Consider the following 15,325-nt stretch of genomic DNA (forward strand, 5'->3'; position numbering starts at 1 on the left):
CATTGTCATTTCTTTTAACGAAAACTATCACACCTAGTGATTTGTTATATCCATCTCTATCTTTGATGATATGAATTGATATAGTAATCATCCTATACGTAATTGTTTTTGCATTTTTTTATTATTATTATTTTAGATTTATGATTTGTGAGGTTTTTTAGAATTGAATTTAATGTTTAAACAAAAACAAAATCATATCAACAGGTTCAATTAGACCTGTCCATGGGCTGGGTGGCCCGGCCCGGCCCGACGGCCCCCCACGAAATATGGGAGGGTTCGGGTAAAAATATAGGCCCGAAATATGGGCTTGGGCAAAAAAACGAGGCCCGTTTAAAAAATGGGCCGGACTCGGGCTCAACTTTTTTGGCCCGAGCCCGCCTCGAATATAATAAATATATATTTTTTATTTTTATTTTTTAATTTTAAAATACTTTAAAAATATATTTTTTTATTTTTTTATTTTTAAAATATTTTTTGTGTTTATTAAAAATCGGGCCGGGCCGGGCTCGGGCTTATTATTTTTTCTCGGGTTGGGCCTGGGCAAAAAATTGAGGCCCATATTTCGGGCCGGGCCGGGCCCGGCCTAAGAGTCGGGCTGAATTTTTTCCGGGCCCAGCCCGAACCCGGCCCGGCCATGGACAGGTCTAGGTTCAATTGATGGTCAAATTATTTATTTGATTAAAATTAATCTTTATTAATTAAGTAATGGTGTAATTTACACAAAATAGAATACGGCAAAACGCTCTCTTTAAAAAGAGAGCCGCGTTTAAACGCACAGTAAAAGAAGAAATGCTAAAGCAGGCTCTCCGTGTCCGACTCGGTGCTAGCTCCTCTTCACCTGCCTCCTCGACCATGTTGTCATCTTCTTCTTCGATTCTCGCCCTCAGAAGCAACAACCCTACCTCTCTTCTTCCTTCTAGATTCTTCAGCAATGGAGTTCTCAACAACCAACTCGTTTTCTCGCCTCGCTTCCCACGCGCCATTTCCCTTCGGTGTTTCGCTTCTTCCAGTGGATTCGATAAAGTTCAAGTTCTAAATCCGATCGTCGAAATGGACGGTACAACAATCTTATTAAAAAGCCGCCTAATGTGGACTTTTTGGATTACATTTTCTTCTTGTTCCTTTTTACTATTATTTTTGCTTGATTTTTTTTTCTTTTTAATAATTAGGTGATGAAATGACAAGGATTATTTGGAGTTTGATAAAAGACAAAGTATGAATATGAATTTCTTTTCACATTTCCAGAACTATTAATAGCTAGTGGTTAATCAGTGCTTGTTTGTTTAATTGCAGCTTATATTCCCTTATTTGAATTTGGACGTGAAATACTTTGATTTAGGGATATTGAATCGTGATGCGACTGATGACAAAGTTACAGTTGAAAGTGCTGAAGCAGCTCTAAAGTGAGTAGTCTTTTTTACCAGGCTTTTTAGACATGAGCTTTGCCATGTTGTTATAATAATAATTAATGGTTTTTTATGTTGTTATAGTATTAATTTAGTGTGAATGTCGGGTATGTTCAATTTTTCTTTAAAAAAAATTATTGTATTATGAGAGACCTTGTAGGTTCATATCCTCATACTATATTACGATATGGGACAAATAGTCAAATATTGTTGTCAATCACGGATATTTCAAGAAAAGGAAGACTAGATTGGTATTTAGATATTTTGAGGCAATGGATGACAAAATCTTGGGTATGTAGAATACTAGAATTGCATTTTTAACATGACTGACAAATGGTATAATATGTTTTTGTTGAGATTGGGTCTGCATTAAGATAGCATTATCATGTCAAGTGAAAGAGAATTTACAGTAAAATATGGTAATACTAATGATGGTGATTTTGCATTTTGCTGAGTTATACTTATCGGATTGAGTCTGGATTATGGAAGGAGCTTTGCCTGGGGTGAGGTGATCTAAGAGAGAGTTCTTCATAGCTATGTTATTAGGGCTTGGATGTCGGTGTCAAATTGGATATGTGTTAGACTTAGGTATTTTCATTTTTTTCAAGTTTTCCCATGTATTTAGAGGATTCAGAGCGTCAAATACAGGTGTCAAATACATATGTTAAAGAAAAATGAAGAGTTGAAACAACATAGGCTCAGTGGGTTCTTATTTTAGTATTTGATGGAATATTTATTTACTTTTTATGTCGGGAAGAATAAGATTATCTATCTTTGGAAAGAGGGAACAGTGGAAGGAAATTTTCTAGTATCATGGTTGAGTTGCAAAATAGTACATGTTATGCCTCTCAATCAGTAGATCAAAAACCTTTACTTTCCTTAACCCTTTCTTTCCTTCATATCAAATGGACGCTAAATGTTTTTGCAATGGTTTTAGGAAAATGAAGATTGAAGTTTTCAAGAATGTTATATTTTCTTTATTCACGCCTTGAAACCTGCAGCTGTAAAGAATGTCTTGTTTTCTTTCAGGTATAATATTGCCATCAAATGTGCCACAATCACTCCTGGTTAGTCATTCTTCTGCTTTTTTATGATTTATGAGTCGTGCAGATTGATGTGTTTCCTTGTATATAAAGCATCTAAGGTGATTTTTTTTTTTTTAATTCTTCAGCTTTTTATCACACTAAAGTTAGGTTATGTTTATCGTGCAGATGAGACAAGAGTAAAAGAATTTGGGCTGAAATCTATGTGGAGAAGTCCTAATGGAACAATTAGAAACATCTTAAACGGTTTGTCTTTCAAAATAATCTCATTGTATTCTCATTTCCGGGATAAATGTTGAATAGTTGGCATCATGCATGAATTGATTTGATTTCCTTTAGTTGTTTAAATAGTATCCTGAAGTTTGAAAGGTTTGTCTTCCATAACCAGTCATTGGTGGATGTGTGCTGAAATAAGATTTTAAATCATCTATCCACTGTATTTAGAACAGATGAATTATGATGCTTAGCTGTAATTCTTCCGCATTTTACTGATGTCTTTTCCTTGTATATTCAGTCCTTTTAATTGAAGGGTTGCTTCTTTTTGTAGGTACCGTCTTTCGTGAACCTATCCTATGCAGGAATATACCAAGAATTGTTCCTGGTAAGGATTTCTTCAGATTGACAATAATCTGAAATATCGTGGAAAGCTTCTGTGAACTTTTTCTCCCTGTTATATAGGTTGGAAGAAACCCATATGTATTGGCAGACATGCCTTTGGTGATCAGTATCGTGCCACTGATACAGTGATTACTGGACCAGGAAAGCTCAAGATGGTTTTTGGTGAGCTGATTAACCTACATGCTTGGCATGGTGCCATTGACTTAGTCTAGAAAAATCTTATTTCTTAAGATTGTAACTGTATTGCCTTTTTTCCATCTTTAGTCCCAGAAGGTGGAGACAAGCCAGTGGAGCTTGATGTCTATAACTTTAAAGGACCTGGTGTAGCACTTGCTATGTATAATGTGGATGAGGTTTGTAAAATTTGTGTTCATTTTTCCAATATGAATGTAGTGCATGTGTAGATATATATTTACATGTATAAGTTTGCATCCTTTTGATTGATTAATTAATTTAATTGTCATTTTGTGATTGTTCAGTCAATTCATGCTTTTGCTCAGTCCTCTATGTCATTGGCTTTTTCAAAGAAGTGGCCTCTTTACCTGAGCACAAAAAACACTATTCTGAAGAAGTATGATGGCAGGTGATGTTTTCACTATTCATTTTCCGTTTCCACTGAATGTCCTACAATATTGGACTCTTTATTCAAGGTTACTCTGATTTTTTATTTGCGGAAGAACTGCTGAATTCTTATCTTACGAAGTTTATTACAGGTTTAAGGACATATTCCAGGAGGTGTATGAACAAAACTGGAAGGACAAGTTTGAAGAAAATTCTATATGGTTTGGTTCTTGCATTCAAGGGAATGTATGCTTAAGTTTTCTGTTTAGATATGTGAAATATTTGATGGATTTTTTGTCTAGGTATGAACATCGACTGATTGATGACATGGTGGCGTATGCCGTAAAAAGTGAAGGGGGATATGTTTGGGCATGTAAAAATTATGATGGAGATGTCCAAAGTGATCTACTTGCTCAAGGTGCTATTTATGTTGAAAGCTTTTTATCATATATGACAAGCATGCGCACACACGCACACACAAAAAAAATTAAAAGGGATAGTAATAATTTACTTCTATGGATTGTCCATTAATATAATAAATCATACATTTTCTGTTTCTGTTTTTGAAATGCCTACTGATTTAAATGGATATAGTCTTCATGTTAATGAGCTTAATCATTTACAAATCAGCGCTCGAGTTTGAAATTATCTTTTTTTTTTTTCTGGAGTCTAAACGTATTTTTGCCATATGCAGGATTTGGTTCTTTGGGCCTTATGACTTCTGTGTTGGTTTGTATCAATTGACTTCGTTTCTCATCTTTCTGTATTAACTTCTTCATTTTGGCCATTGAATGTTGCAAATCTTTGTAATCACTAATTCCACAGCTGTCATCTGATGGGAAGACACTAGAAGCTGAGGCAGCTCATGGGACTGTAACACGCCATTTCAGGCTACATCAAAAGGGACAAGAAACCAGTACAAACAGCATTGCTTCCATATTTGCATGGACAAGAGGGCTGGAGCACAGGTATTTTATATTTCTTATGCTTTCAAGGAAAGTGATTCAGCTTCCTCTTGGAATTTTTTTATCTGTATTTGTTCCAACTGAACTCCTTGTTTCTTTTCCTTTATTTTACATTAAGGTTTTGGGAAAGAAACATATGAGTGCCTTCAATTGATTTATCCTAGTTTTTGTCTAAGTATTATTATCATTATTTTACATTAAGGTTTTGGGAAAGAAACATATGAGTGCCTTCAATTGATTTATCCTAGTTTTTGTCTAAGTATTATTAGCATTATTGGAATTAGTTTTTTTATTTTTTTTAACTTCCATGTAATTCCCATGCAGAGCTAAACTAGATAAAAATGAAAGGTTGCTGGACTTTGTTCAGAAGTTAGAGGCTGCTTGCATCGAGACAGTTGAGGCAGGAAAAATGACGAAGGATCTTGCCATTTTAACCCATGGACCCAAGTATGTTACTCTCGTTGTATGATTTTTCCATTGCTGATGTTTCTTATTTGAACTTCTATGTTACTTAGTCTCAGGGTGACTGAGTGTTGAATACGGATATGTGTCCTACACGGGCTTTTTCAATTTTGTTATAAGTTTTCCATGTATTGGGATGATATTTGGAGGGTCATCCCCCATACCCTTGTCCAAATATGCATCTGACATGGGTGTCAAACATGAGTACTCCAAGAAAAATGAAGATTTAGAATAATATAGGTGAATTTCATCCCCATAATCTGATCTTTCGTCAGATGGTTCTTCCTTACCTGCACCAACCACCTGATGTATATGTCTTCTTTAAAAAGTTATATGTCTGTTAACATTTAGTGACCCAAAAATAACGTATGACCTTATAGTTAACTCGGTACTTATGAATTCAGGGTAACTAGAGAGTTTTACTTGAACACGGAAGAATTCATTGATGCTGTTGCCGTAAATCTTGACTTGAAGCTTCAGGAACCAGCTTTGTGCAAGTAGACACTTACATTAAGTTGTTCAGGTAATTTCCAACATTTGAAGACATTTTTTATGGCGCATGACAAGGCATAAACCACAAACTGAATGTTGAACCTATTCTTGAAATGCCAAGAGCAGTTTGGAATCAATTGGATGTACATTTTTATGAAACTGGTACATTTTGTAGTCTCCAGCTATATGTTAGCTAGAGTCGGGGGTGGCTGTAGGATATAAACATGCATCAATGCATGTTCATTTTTCCTTTAAAAAAGGGTTTTTATATTTGATGTCCTCACTCATGTCAAATAAGTATACTAAATAATAATAAAGAACCCGGATAACATGGGTCTCCTTTTTACATGGATGGTGAAAATTTTGTATCTTTATGCTGTGTAAGCTGTCCTACTTTTGGTCTGTTTGTTATTGTGGATGTCATATGCGCGAGAGACAAGGTATTATAGATTCAGGCTTATATATAATATTGATATTATTTATGTTTATTTAAGTCGGACTCGGTTTAAAATATGAGCTTCAAAGCTCTTATTTGTATGTAGATAAATCAAGCCACTTATGTTCATTGTATATTTGTTGGAAGGCTTGGCTCTTTTTTAGTCGGGCTTAAGTTTTTTTGCCTTTGTCCGTTTTTCGAGTATTTTTGTTTAAATCTTCGCTTGGATGGATAGTTTGGGTCATGAACAAGTTCTACTTAGTAATGGACTAATGGTAACGGGGTGGGGTGTGGCGGATTTTTGTCTGCCCCCATCTCGACCCAAAGCTCTACTCCCGTCCTCTGACTCCGACATTAAAAAAAAAACTCGATTTCAATCTGACCCGAAATTTATTTCATTTTATTGCTTCAAATTAACCAAATCTTTCGTTATATTCTGATTCGACTCCAAAATTTTATTAAAAATTCGATTCTGACCTGACAAATTTTATGTGCTTACTTGATAATATAGTAGTTGCTGTGCTAAATCTGAATCTATTGAGATTTATATCAACACTTTGGAGCCATTATTTGAGAAAGTAAGAACAATAGTGCAGTAGATGAATTTATATAATACGTTTAAAGCTATTTACTTGGGTACAATAGGTGAGTTTATACAATGGCTCCGTGTAAATAGCGCTAGGCAAATACAATATTGATATCTATAAATGGCCACATACGAATCATTTGGTTCGTTTCTACGAGTTTATGCCCCTTTCAAGGATCCAATTTTGCAATTTCAAATTTCAACTAGCATCGCTAACAACCACCACAGAAATCAGGTAGGTACATAAAGTTCCAGTCTTTAAAATCATTTAGGGGATAAATCATAAGTAAATAAATAAGTGTAATTTTGGAAATTTCTTGGGGCAGGTGGATTTACTCTAAACCCAAATACTCGACCCGACAATTTTTAAAAACAAAATTAGCTTCATCTCGCTCCGAACCCGATTTTCAAAAAAAAAAAAATCAAATCCGATTGAGTTGGATTGGATCGAAATTTGTCGGTTTCGAGTTTTTTCGGTTAAACAAGTTTTCTTCCTTTCTCATTAGTTCTATTCTTGAATAGGTTTATTCATGCATCAAGAATTGAATTAAATGTTTAAGTGTTGGGTGCTGTTTAGCCATTTTTCGAGCGCAGAAACCATGTTACTTTACTTGGATCAAGTTTTGGTGTAATTGAAGGGCTTGAAATTTAAGATATCATTTCCTAGAGTTTTTCCAATATGGTTTTGTTTTTTTGTTTTTAAAAGCAATGGAAGATCATTTTAATTTAAGATTTAGGATTTTAAAACTCTTTACTACCGGCTGCGAGAGGCGGAAGACCGGTGGAGGACCAAAGCCTTGGGAATGCATGTTTTATCTGATACCTCTATATTTGTATATTTTAAATATAATATAAAGTTGTAAACTTCAATATAATGCGTGTATAACTGCAACTTCAATCCTTCTCAAACATTATTAATGATTGGTTTAACTTTTCTTTTTCTTTTTTTAAGAATTGCATTTTAATCGCTCTAAAATGTTAAAAAATTCAATTTAAATCATTTCAATACAAAATTTCAACCCATTTCATGTTTATTAAATTATTTTAATCTATACTATTATTTAAGCGTTGATATCACGAATCAACCGAGCATCAATTCGATTAAAAATTATAAAATATCTTTTGATAATTAAAATAAATCATATTATTCAATGATACTTTTATCTTTTATTTTAACAAAACCAATAAAAATAATTATATACATATAACGAAATTTAAACTCACATTAATTGAATTGGTAAAACCTTAATTTTATCATTAAACGAAAACTTCATTTCGATTTGTTCAATATCTTTATATTTTAATATGCACAATTAATGACAATACCATGATAAACAATTATAAATAATTTAGTATTATTGTAAGTATGATGTATTTATATGTTTAAATTTTTTTTTTAATTTTAATATCCTCCATATTTATGTTTATGTTCGAAATATTTGAATTTTTATATCTTGTCCAAAATTGTACAATGCTTGAGCCCAAAATCGCCAACTATCCTATAGAGTAAGCAGTCGGAGCTCTTAGTTGACCCTTTAGTGCCAGGTTTGAGGTGCTGCCAATCACATCTCTCCCCAAAAAGACAAAATCTGAAAGAAGATTACACACTGCAAATATGACGAGGAAAAAACTAATAATACATCAAAATTTATATAAATATGGTTATGATAGCAAAAAAGAATATAATACAATGCCTAAAAAAAATAAAAAAGAACGAGGATGTATGGAGACCATTTTTTTTTCCCAATTCTCAATTAACAAGCCAAGAAGAGTAATTTCTTGGTATTTGCTAAATCATTAACTGAACCTAAAAATTCAATGGTTTTCATACTTAAGCTAACAATCTCCATTTGCACTTCAGCTTCAACACCATCATTTTGCTGCGTTACGTAGACTAATAAGCACCTTAACACACAACATACAGTAAAGATTAAAGGTAAGATAAGATGACAACAAACTATGATAGTTTCGACTTTTCATTTTCCTTGAAATGCTTGTGATCGATACCCGTGTCCATGGTGTGTCCAAATATGAGTGTGAGGATATGATTCTCCAACTACATGTAAATCGTGGGGAAAAAATTAACATACTTGTGTTGGATATATACTCATACTTGAACACTCAGATCAGAGTCCAAGTAACCTAACAACAAAATCTGATCAAAGGTTTTATTATTTTCTGTTTAATATGAAACTTACATGATTGGTGAGAGCAGATTCATGATTTTCCAAAACCAACACCGGCTTTCTTCCTTTTTCGAGTTTCTACCTTTTCAGGGCTGGGGAGTCCAGTCTTATTTTCATATTTCTTTTCTAATTCCTGCAAATTAGATCAGTATCATCCAACAGGTCTCAAAGAATTTAATCTTGAAGGTCATGGTTAGATAATATTATGATATAATTTTATTCGAGTCTTTATTTTCCTTGCAGTACCAACACCGTATCCAACATATATCAAGGCATAAGTATATGGATATAACTCCTTGACAACCCTCTAAATACATAAAAAAACTTAGAAAGAAATAAATATAGTCAAGTGAACCTGTATCAAACACACTCACATGAATATATAAAACGTCATACTAAGACAAAAAAGGTGTGAAATCTAATAGTTTATTCTTCATAACATATCTTAAGGGTAACAGAACAACCAATACAAGTGAGAAAGGACAGTCTTCAGGGTCATGCTATTTGTTCTACTCTTCATTTTACTTTTAAGTATACGTGTCGACACATAAAACAAAAGGTATGGGATATAACCCTCTAAAACTCCTCTAATAACATTAAAGAACAAAATGAAGAAATGAATGTCTTTTTCAAACACAAACCCTATCAAAGACTCACGTCTTAATCCAAGTAATAAATTTTTTTTATTAATATAGAAGTTTGTACTAACCTCTAACTGTTTGCAGATGCTGTCAAGAACTTCGTCAGTCATTCTGTCAAAAAACAAAATCCCCTGCAAATGCAAGAGTCATAGTTGGAAAAGGAATTTAGTGATAGTTTAAAAAATAATTCAAATACAACATGAATACATGAATATTCCAAAATCTTTTTAATACAAATTATTAACAGGTAAAAATTTAGAGCATACTGAAATACTTAAACATGATTATCAAACGGACACCAACTCAGTTTGGAAATGACTAAAAGCCCATTACTTTAACAAAGTAACAAATATCAATATGAGGATGCTTTAGGCCTTTTTATTTTAATATAAAATATTTTTATAGTGGGATCTGAACCTAGTACACTATAATCTCCAGAGCTTCATTAAACCAAAGCCTTATTTGATTTTTAAATAAATTTTCTTTAAATATACTTTTACACGTTAGTTTTTTACCCACATCTAGTATATAGAAAACACCATACGAGAGGGTAAAATACAAGAACATACCGTTACAACATTACCAATACAACAACTGCTAGAACTAGGTTTTGATAGGCTTTAACTCTAGGATTTTGAGACAAGGCTTGGCTACTATAGAATTTTGGGGGTAAAGGCCGATGTACTCAGAAGTCAGGAACAAACACGAGATAGCAAGAAAGTAATTAACAGCCTTGTCTTAGTTTATGCACATTCTTACCTTATGAACAATATAAAACTAAACAAGATCTATCTCCTTAGACTAGCACTTGACAAATTAAGAACAATATAATCACCAATCACACAAAAGGAAGAACCTGAAGATGGTCAAATTCATGTTGAAAAACCCGTGCGGGAAGCTCTGATAAATCAATTGTAAAGGTCGCACCATTAATATCTTGTGCATCAATCTTTACAGATTCTGGCCTCTGAAAGCAGAAAAAAGAAAAGAAATACGAGTAAAGGCAAGTGAGCAAAGAGACAATGTATTATATAGAAGTACATATGATCGGTGTTGTCAATGGTGCACGGCACACTCTAGACCTGACAACTTTTATATTGCCCAAAGTGCAGGGTGCAAAAACAGCACTAGACTGAATGAAATATGGAGCAATACCTATGTCCGTATTTTTTCAATGTGTGTATCTAATATAAATAATAAGGTATAATCATGATAACAAACCTTAAAGAGTGGTCTAATTTACTCACAGAACATGCAATTTTTTTTTATTTTGACCAATAAATTCTCTTCCTTATGGTCTCACATAAATTGTTTAATATTCAAATATTAAAAGGCAAAGAGCATTAAAGATTTTGCTCATTGCCTAACCAAAAAACCAGACCTAGGCGCACCAGGCATGCACCTAATCAAACATACCTCTGAAAGGGTCTGAGGCACTTCTGCTGTTTGGCGCTAAGGCCTTGACAATAATGCATATGCAATGAAACAACAGAGTAAACAGAAGCAGGTGCTGCAAGTACCTGAACATCAGCATAGATTCTTGGAAAAGATAAGCAACCTTCATTAAACAGCACCATCTTCTTTGAATATTTCGCAACTCTCGGATTTACAAGAACGATTTCTTGCCCTTCACCTCGCTCGCCAACGGGATTAAACACCATCAGTTGGACATTAATTCCTACTTGTGGAGCTGAGAGACCAATGCCATCAGTTCTGTTACAACAAATGAAAGCCAACCAATTTTCACACTAAAATTGCATGAATTCTTTAAATACCTAAGTTTTACATTTTTCCGACTATAAAGATCAACGCGCTAAAACCCTTATATTGCCTCCACTGCAAGCCACCAAAAATGTTTGCTTGAGTGAAATAAATAAATATATGTAGGTTGAGATATATCATTATGATAAACAACTCTAAAGAGTGATGCCTTTCTTATCGGTGAATGTGTATATCTAATCAAAAAACTAAAAGTAAGAAGAAAACAATTAAATAGAATTTAAATGAGACGACTTTATTTTAAAATTTACAAAATTAAAAAAAAAAATGCCCGAGCGCATTGTGCATTTGTTGCAACAGCAACGGCTGAAGGATGTAGATTTGAGTACCCTTAAAAATGTATTAAGCTCCTATTTAAGGATTTGGGATTTTAGATTTGGATTAGTCATTATTGTTGCTAATAATTACAAGTAATAGCCAAAAGAAAATAAATAAAAATCTTACTTGTACATAACGTCGAACATCTCATCGACAAGTTTCTTCAAATTCTCATCAAAAGTGTCTATTCGTTTATTTCTCTTCCGCAATATGGGGTCCGGATACTCCACTATTTTCAGCGGCGGCTCAAACTGGAGATCCTCAGCTTCGAAACAAAACAAAACAAAATATGTAACTTTAGAAGCGTAAATTACAAAGAAAACCCGGTTCTTATCGACGCTTTACTTACCGGAAGCCATTTTGTGGTCTTTGGAAGAGAAACCTCGCTTGGCTTGTGCGCGGACCGGAGTTAGAAGAGGATTGGTTTGGTTTACCGAGGAAGTGAACCGAGCAGGTGAAGTGAAAATGTTGACCCGGTGAAGGAAGGCGGTGGGGGGGTGCAGAATGGGAAGGATAACGCGTGTTAGAGACGGAGAGTGGAGGTGGAGCCAACTCGCGCAAGCCATTGAACTAAGATTTTCGGAAAAAGATCACTGTCGTAGAACTAAAAACCTTTTGTGTGAGTATGTTCCGAAAATTTTGGATTTTTTGCGTTTTACTCCTTCTGAATTTTCTTTTTCCTGATTTTTGAACTTAGACATTGGTTATTATACTAATAAAAAAAAGGGTAAACTTCACCATTGGTCACTAAACAATGGGTAAGTTTTCATTTTGATCACTTAACTAAAAAAGTTACAACTTGGTCATCAAAGTATTCAAAAATTTTCATTTGAGTCACCTAGTTGTTAAAATAAATATTATATGGTTTTCTCTATTCACACGGTCTACACCAATTGAGAGCTCTCTTCCCTCTTCTCTTCTACAGTTCAAATTTTTTTCATGAATACTTAAGACATCACAAATTCGTAAACCAAAATTCAAACAACTTTTTTCTTTCAACACTAACCATTAGATCGACTTGGATCTATGGTATGCTCTTTTACTTGTCAATGGGTATTGATCATCGAATTATCACTTGGAGCTCGCTGGCGAAACTTATTCTAAAAAAAAACACTTAACAACTCAGTGACTAAAATGAAAATTTTCGAATAGTTCAATGACCAAATTGTAACTTTTTTTAGTTATGTAACTAAAACGAAAACTTGCGGTAGTTTACCCAATAAAAAATCATGTATAATATTAATTGATAAAAATATCAACATTGTGATTAATTATCTTTAATTACTCACAGTTGAAAAAGAATAGACTAAAGAGACTAATTTAGTCAATATAAAAATTGAAAAAGGCGAGGGACCACCTTTTAATTATTTCTTTTTGGGATTAACTTCCTAAATGCTTTTTTGTGTGAGGCAGGTGCTTTCTCTCTCTGGTTTAATTTAGTGTCGTTAAAAAAGTTCTAACTTTTTTTTTACTTTAATTTGATATTATTTTATTGTATTTATCCAAAAATCTCGTACAAATAAAGCTTAAGAAAGCCATATATTCAAGTACACTAAACGGAGAATGCAATCGAGAACTTCGATCTCATACAGACAAAGCCCTGAAAAATTGATAAACCTAAATTTTATTAGAGAGAAAAAGAGACCACGGCTTGTTATCATAGCTGCTCTTAACTATAAAGAAAGATAAGAGTCTTTCTACAGTTTCTTACTCTTGTGGCACTAAAAACAATGACAATGAAATTCCAAACAAAATCCAACTTTCAAAAATTTAACAAACCACCTGACAAAATGGTCCAAACTTTGTGCTAGTATAAACTTCCTATTTCATTGGCTCAGAAATTTGATTGGAATTCATGTTAGTGTTATTAATATCATTAAAGGTGTTATCCATTTTACATTAACTATTTTTATTAAACTATCACACCATAGCACTTTGGGAAGAAAACAACAAAAATAAATTACTTAACTCATCATCCAAATTTTAGGGCACTTTTATTTTGGTCACTCAAAAAGATTTTTACAATTCCGTCACTTAATTTTTAAGGCACTTTCATTTTAGTTACCCAAACATTAAATTATGTACACGCCAAACTATGTTCATATCTTGTTTACACTTTTATTTTGGTCATCAAATTTTTTTTTAAGTCTTGATCCGAGTAAAAAAATGATTAAAGTGAAAAGTGATAGAAACTAAAATAATACATTAAAATTTTGTCAATCTATATTTGTTTATCCCATTGCCAAAAATTCTAAATTTATTTTTGTTTCAATCTAAAAATTTTAAAATTCAATGCATCAAAATTAATTAAATAAATTGTTGAATTTTTATCTCTTAATAATGTCAATCAATCATTACTATAATATTGAAATTAATTAATTTTATTAATGTATTTTTCTTCTAAATTTTAAAAGTTTATTTTATGTTTTCAAATTATCCTAAATGAAATCATCTCAAATAACTCATATTTGATAATTATTTACAATATTTAAATTTCTTTTGATTATATAATCTCGAATCTTCCATATTAACCCAAAAACAAAGAAAAATCCTTACAATTAATTAAATTAATTACTCATTCTTCCTTTGTGTAAAAAATGATGAAAATAATTCGGATTTTGTTTGGCATGTAAGATAAAATTAATTAATTAAATTAATCGCAATGATTTTTTCTTTTTTACTTTTAACTTAGCATGGAAGGTTTAAGATTATATAATAAAAAATTGAGTTTTGTAGAAAATTATTAAATGAGTTATTTAATTTGATTTTAAATTGGAAACATAAAATAAAATTTTAAATTTTAGAAGGAGATCAAATTAATTAATTCCAACATTTTAGTAAAAACTCACTATCAAGGGATAAAATTTTTTAACAATTTATTTAGTTGGTTTTGATGTTTTGAAATTTAAAATTTCAATATTTAAGAAAAATTAGAACTTTGGGCAAGTGGTAAACAAGTACAATATGACAATTTTTTTAAAAAATTAGATTTATATTTTGAAAATTTTAAAATTTGAACTAAAATGATAATTTTTGTAAACATTGAGGGTTAAATTTGTTCTAGACCAATAAAAAAGCTCATGTAATTTTTCCACCACTCATCTAACGGCAACTAACAAGAGAGTGACTACAATATCTAATTTCGAAAAGTTCAGTGACTAAATAAAAAAAATTAATAGTTGAATGACCAAAATAAAACCAAAGGCATAGTTCAGTAACTATTTTTATAGTTTACCTTAAACCAATTGCAATTATTTCTTTTTGGTTGACCAAAATGAAAGCGCTCTAAAAATTGAGTGACCAACTGGATAGTTTACCCTAATTATTAAATAAAAATATATTTTTACCATTACCAAAAATAATTGGTTATATATATTCTATAATTATTTTTTGATTAAAGTACCTGAGAGGTCTATGTATTATAGCAAATGAATTAAATTAGCCCATTTATTATGAAATGGATCAATTTAGTCTTTGTACTACTAAAAGAATTAAATAAATCTAAATTATAACTAAGATAATATTTACTGTAATGAAAAATAATATTCTTTTAATTGTAGTTCGATTCTAAATAAAAATTTTGTTTATAAAACCATTAATTTTATTAAATAATAAATAATAATTTTAAACAATATATATTAACTCTTTTCTAATTTAAACTTATTTAATAAAAATGATTAATTTGATCCGGTCTATACTTTAATTATTTCAACCCGCTCAATGTTTTTATTTAGCAAGTTAAATAAAATTTTAAAATAAAAATAAAAAGTCGAATATTTGAATTTAAGTCTACTAAATAAAATAAATTTAAATGATGGGTATAAAAAATTAA

The 15,325-nt window shown here is 31.9% G+C and overlaps 2 protein-coding genes across 3 annotated transcripts; one reads left to right on the forward strand and one right to left on the reverse strand.

The window, feature by feature from the left end:
- The first annotated feature begins 765 nt into the window (after positions 1-765).
- LOC105776446 (isocitrate dehydrogenase [NADP]) lies at positions 766-5,895 on the forward strand. The gene is made up of 15 exons (XM_012599096.2): positions 766-1,057; positions 1,170-1,213; positions 1,294-1,403; positions 2,436-2,473; positions 2,618-2,695; positions 2,997-3,050; positions 3,128-3,229; positions 3,332-3,420; positions 3,547-3,650; positions 3,781-3,849; positions 3,931-4,046; positions 4,323-4,357; positions 4,454-4,596; positions 4,918-5,040; positions 5,460-5,895. Exons 1-15 carry the CDS (start codon positions 790-792, stop codon positions 5,554-5,556), a joined length of 1,470 nt encoding a protein of 489 aa, XP_012454550.1. The 5' UTR covers positions 766-789; the 3' UTR covers positions 5,557-5,895.
- A 2,005-nt stretch (positions 5,896-7,900) lies between these two features.
- On the reverse strand, positions 7,901-12,106 carry LOC105776448 (peptide deformylase 1B, chloroplastic/mitochondrial). Of its 2 annotated transcripts, none has more exons than XM_012599100.2 (7): positions 11,843-12,106; positions 11,620-11,758; positions 10,917-11,109; positions 10,253-10,363; positions 9,465-9,527; positions 8,768-8,888; positions 7,901-8,176 (listed from the first exon to the last, which is right to left on the reverse strand). In XM_012599100.2, exons 1-6 carry the CDS (start codon positions 12,057-12,059, stop codon positions 8,787-8,789), a joined length of 825 nt encoding a protein of 274 aa, XP_012454554.1. In that variant the 5' UTR covers positions 12,060-12,106; the 3' UTR covers positions 7,901-8,176; positions 8,768-8,786. The 2 variants fall into 2 exon arrangements, with proteins under 2 accessions (XP_012454554.1, XP_012454553.1); XM_012599099.2 differs by lacking the exon at positions 7,901-8,176 and adding an exon at positions 8,186-8,625 and having other exon boundaries at positions 11,843-12,101.
- Positions 12,107-15,325: the final 3,219 nt, after the last annotated feature.

The sequence above is a fragment of the Gossypium raimondii genome, chromosome 10, assembly GCF_025698545.1.
Source record: "Gossypium raimondii isolate GPD5lz chromosome 10, ASM2569854v1, whole genome shotgun sequence".
In the NCBI taxonomy this organism is placed as follows: domain Eukaryota; kingdom Viridiplantae; phylum Streptophyta; class Magnoliopsida; order Malvales; family Malvaceae; genus Gossypium; species Gossypium raimondii.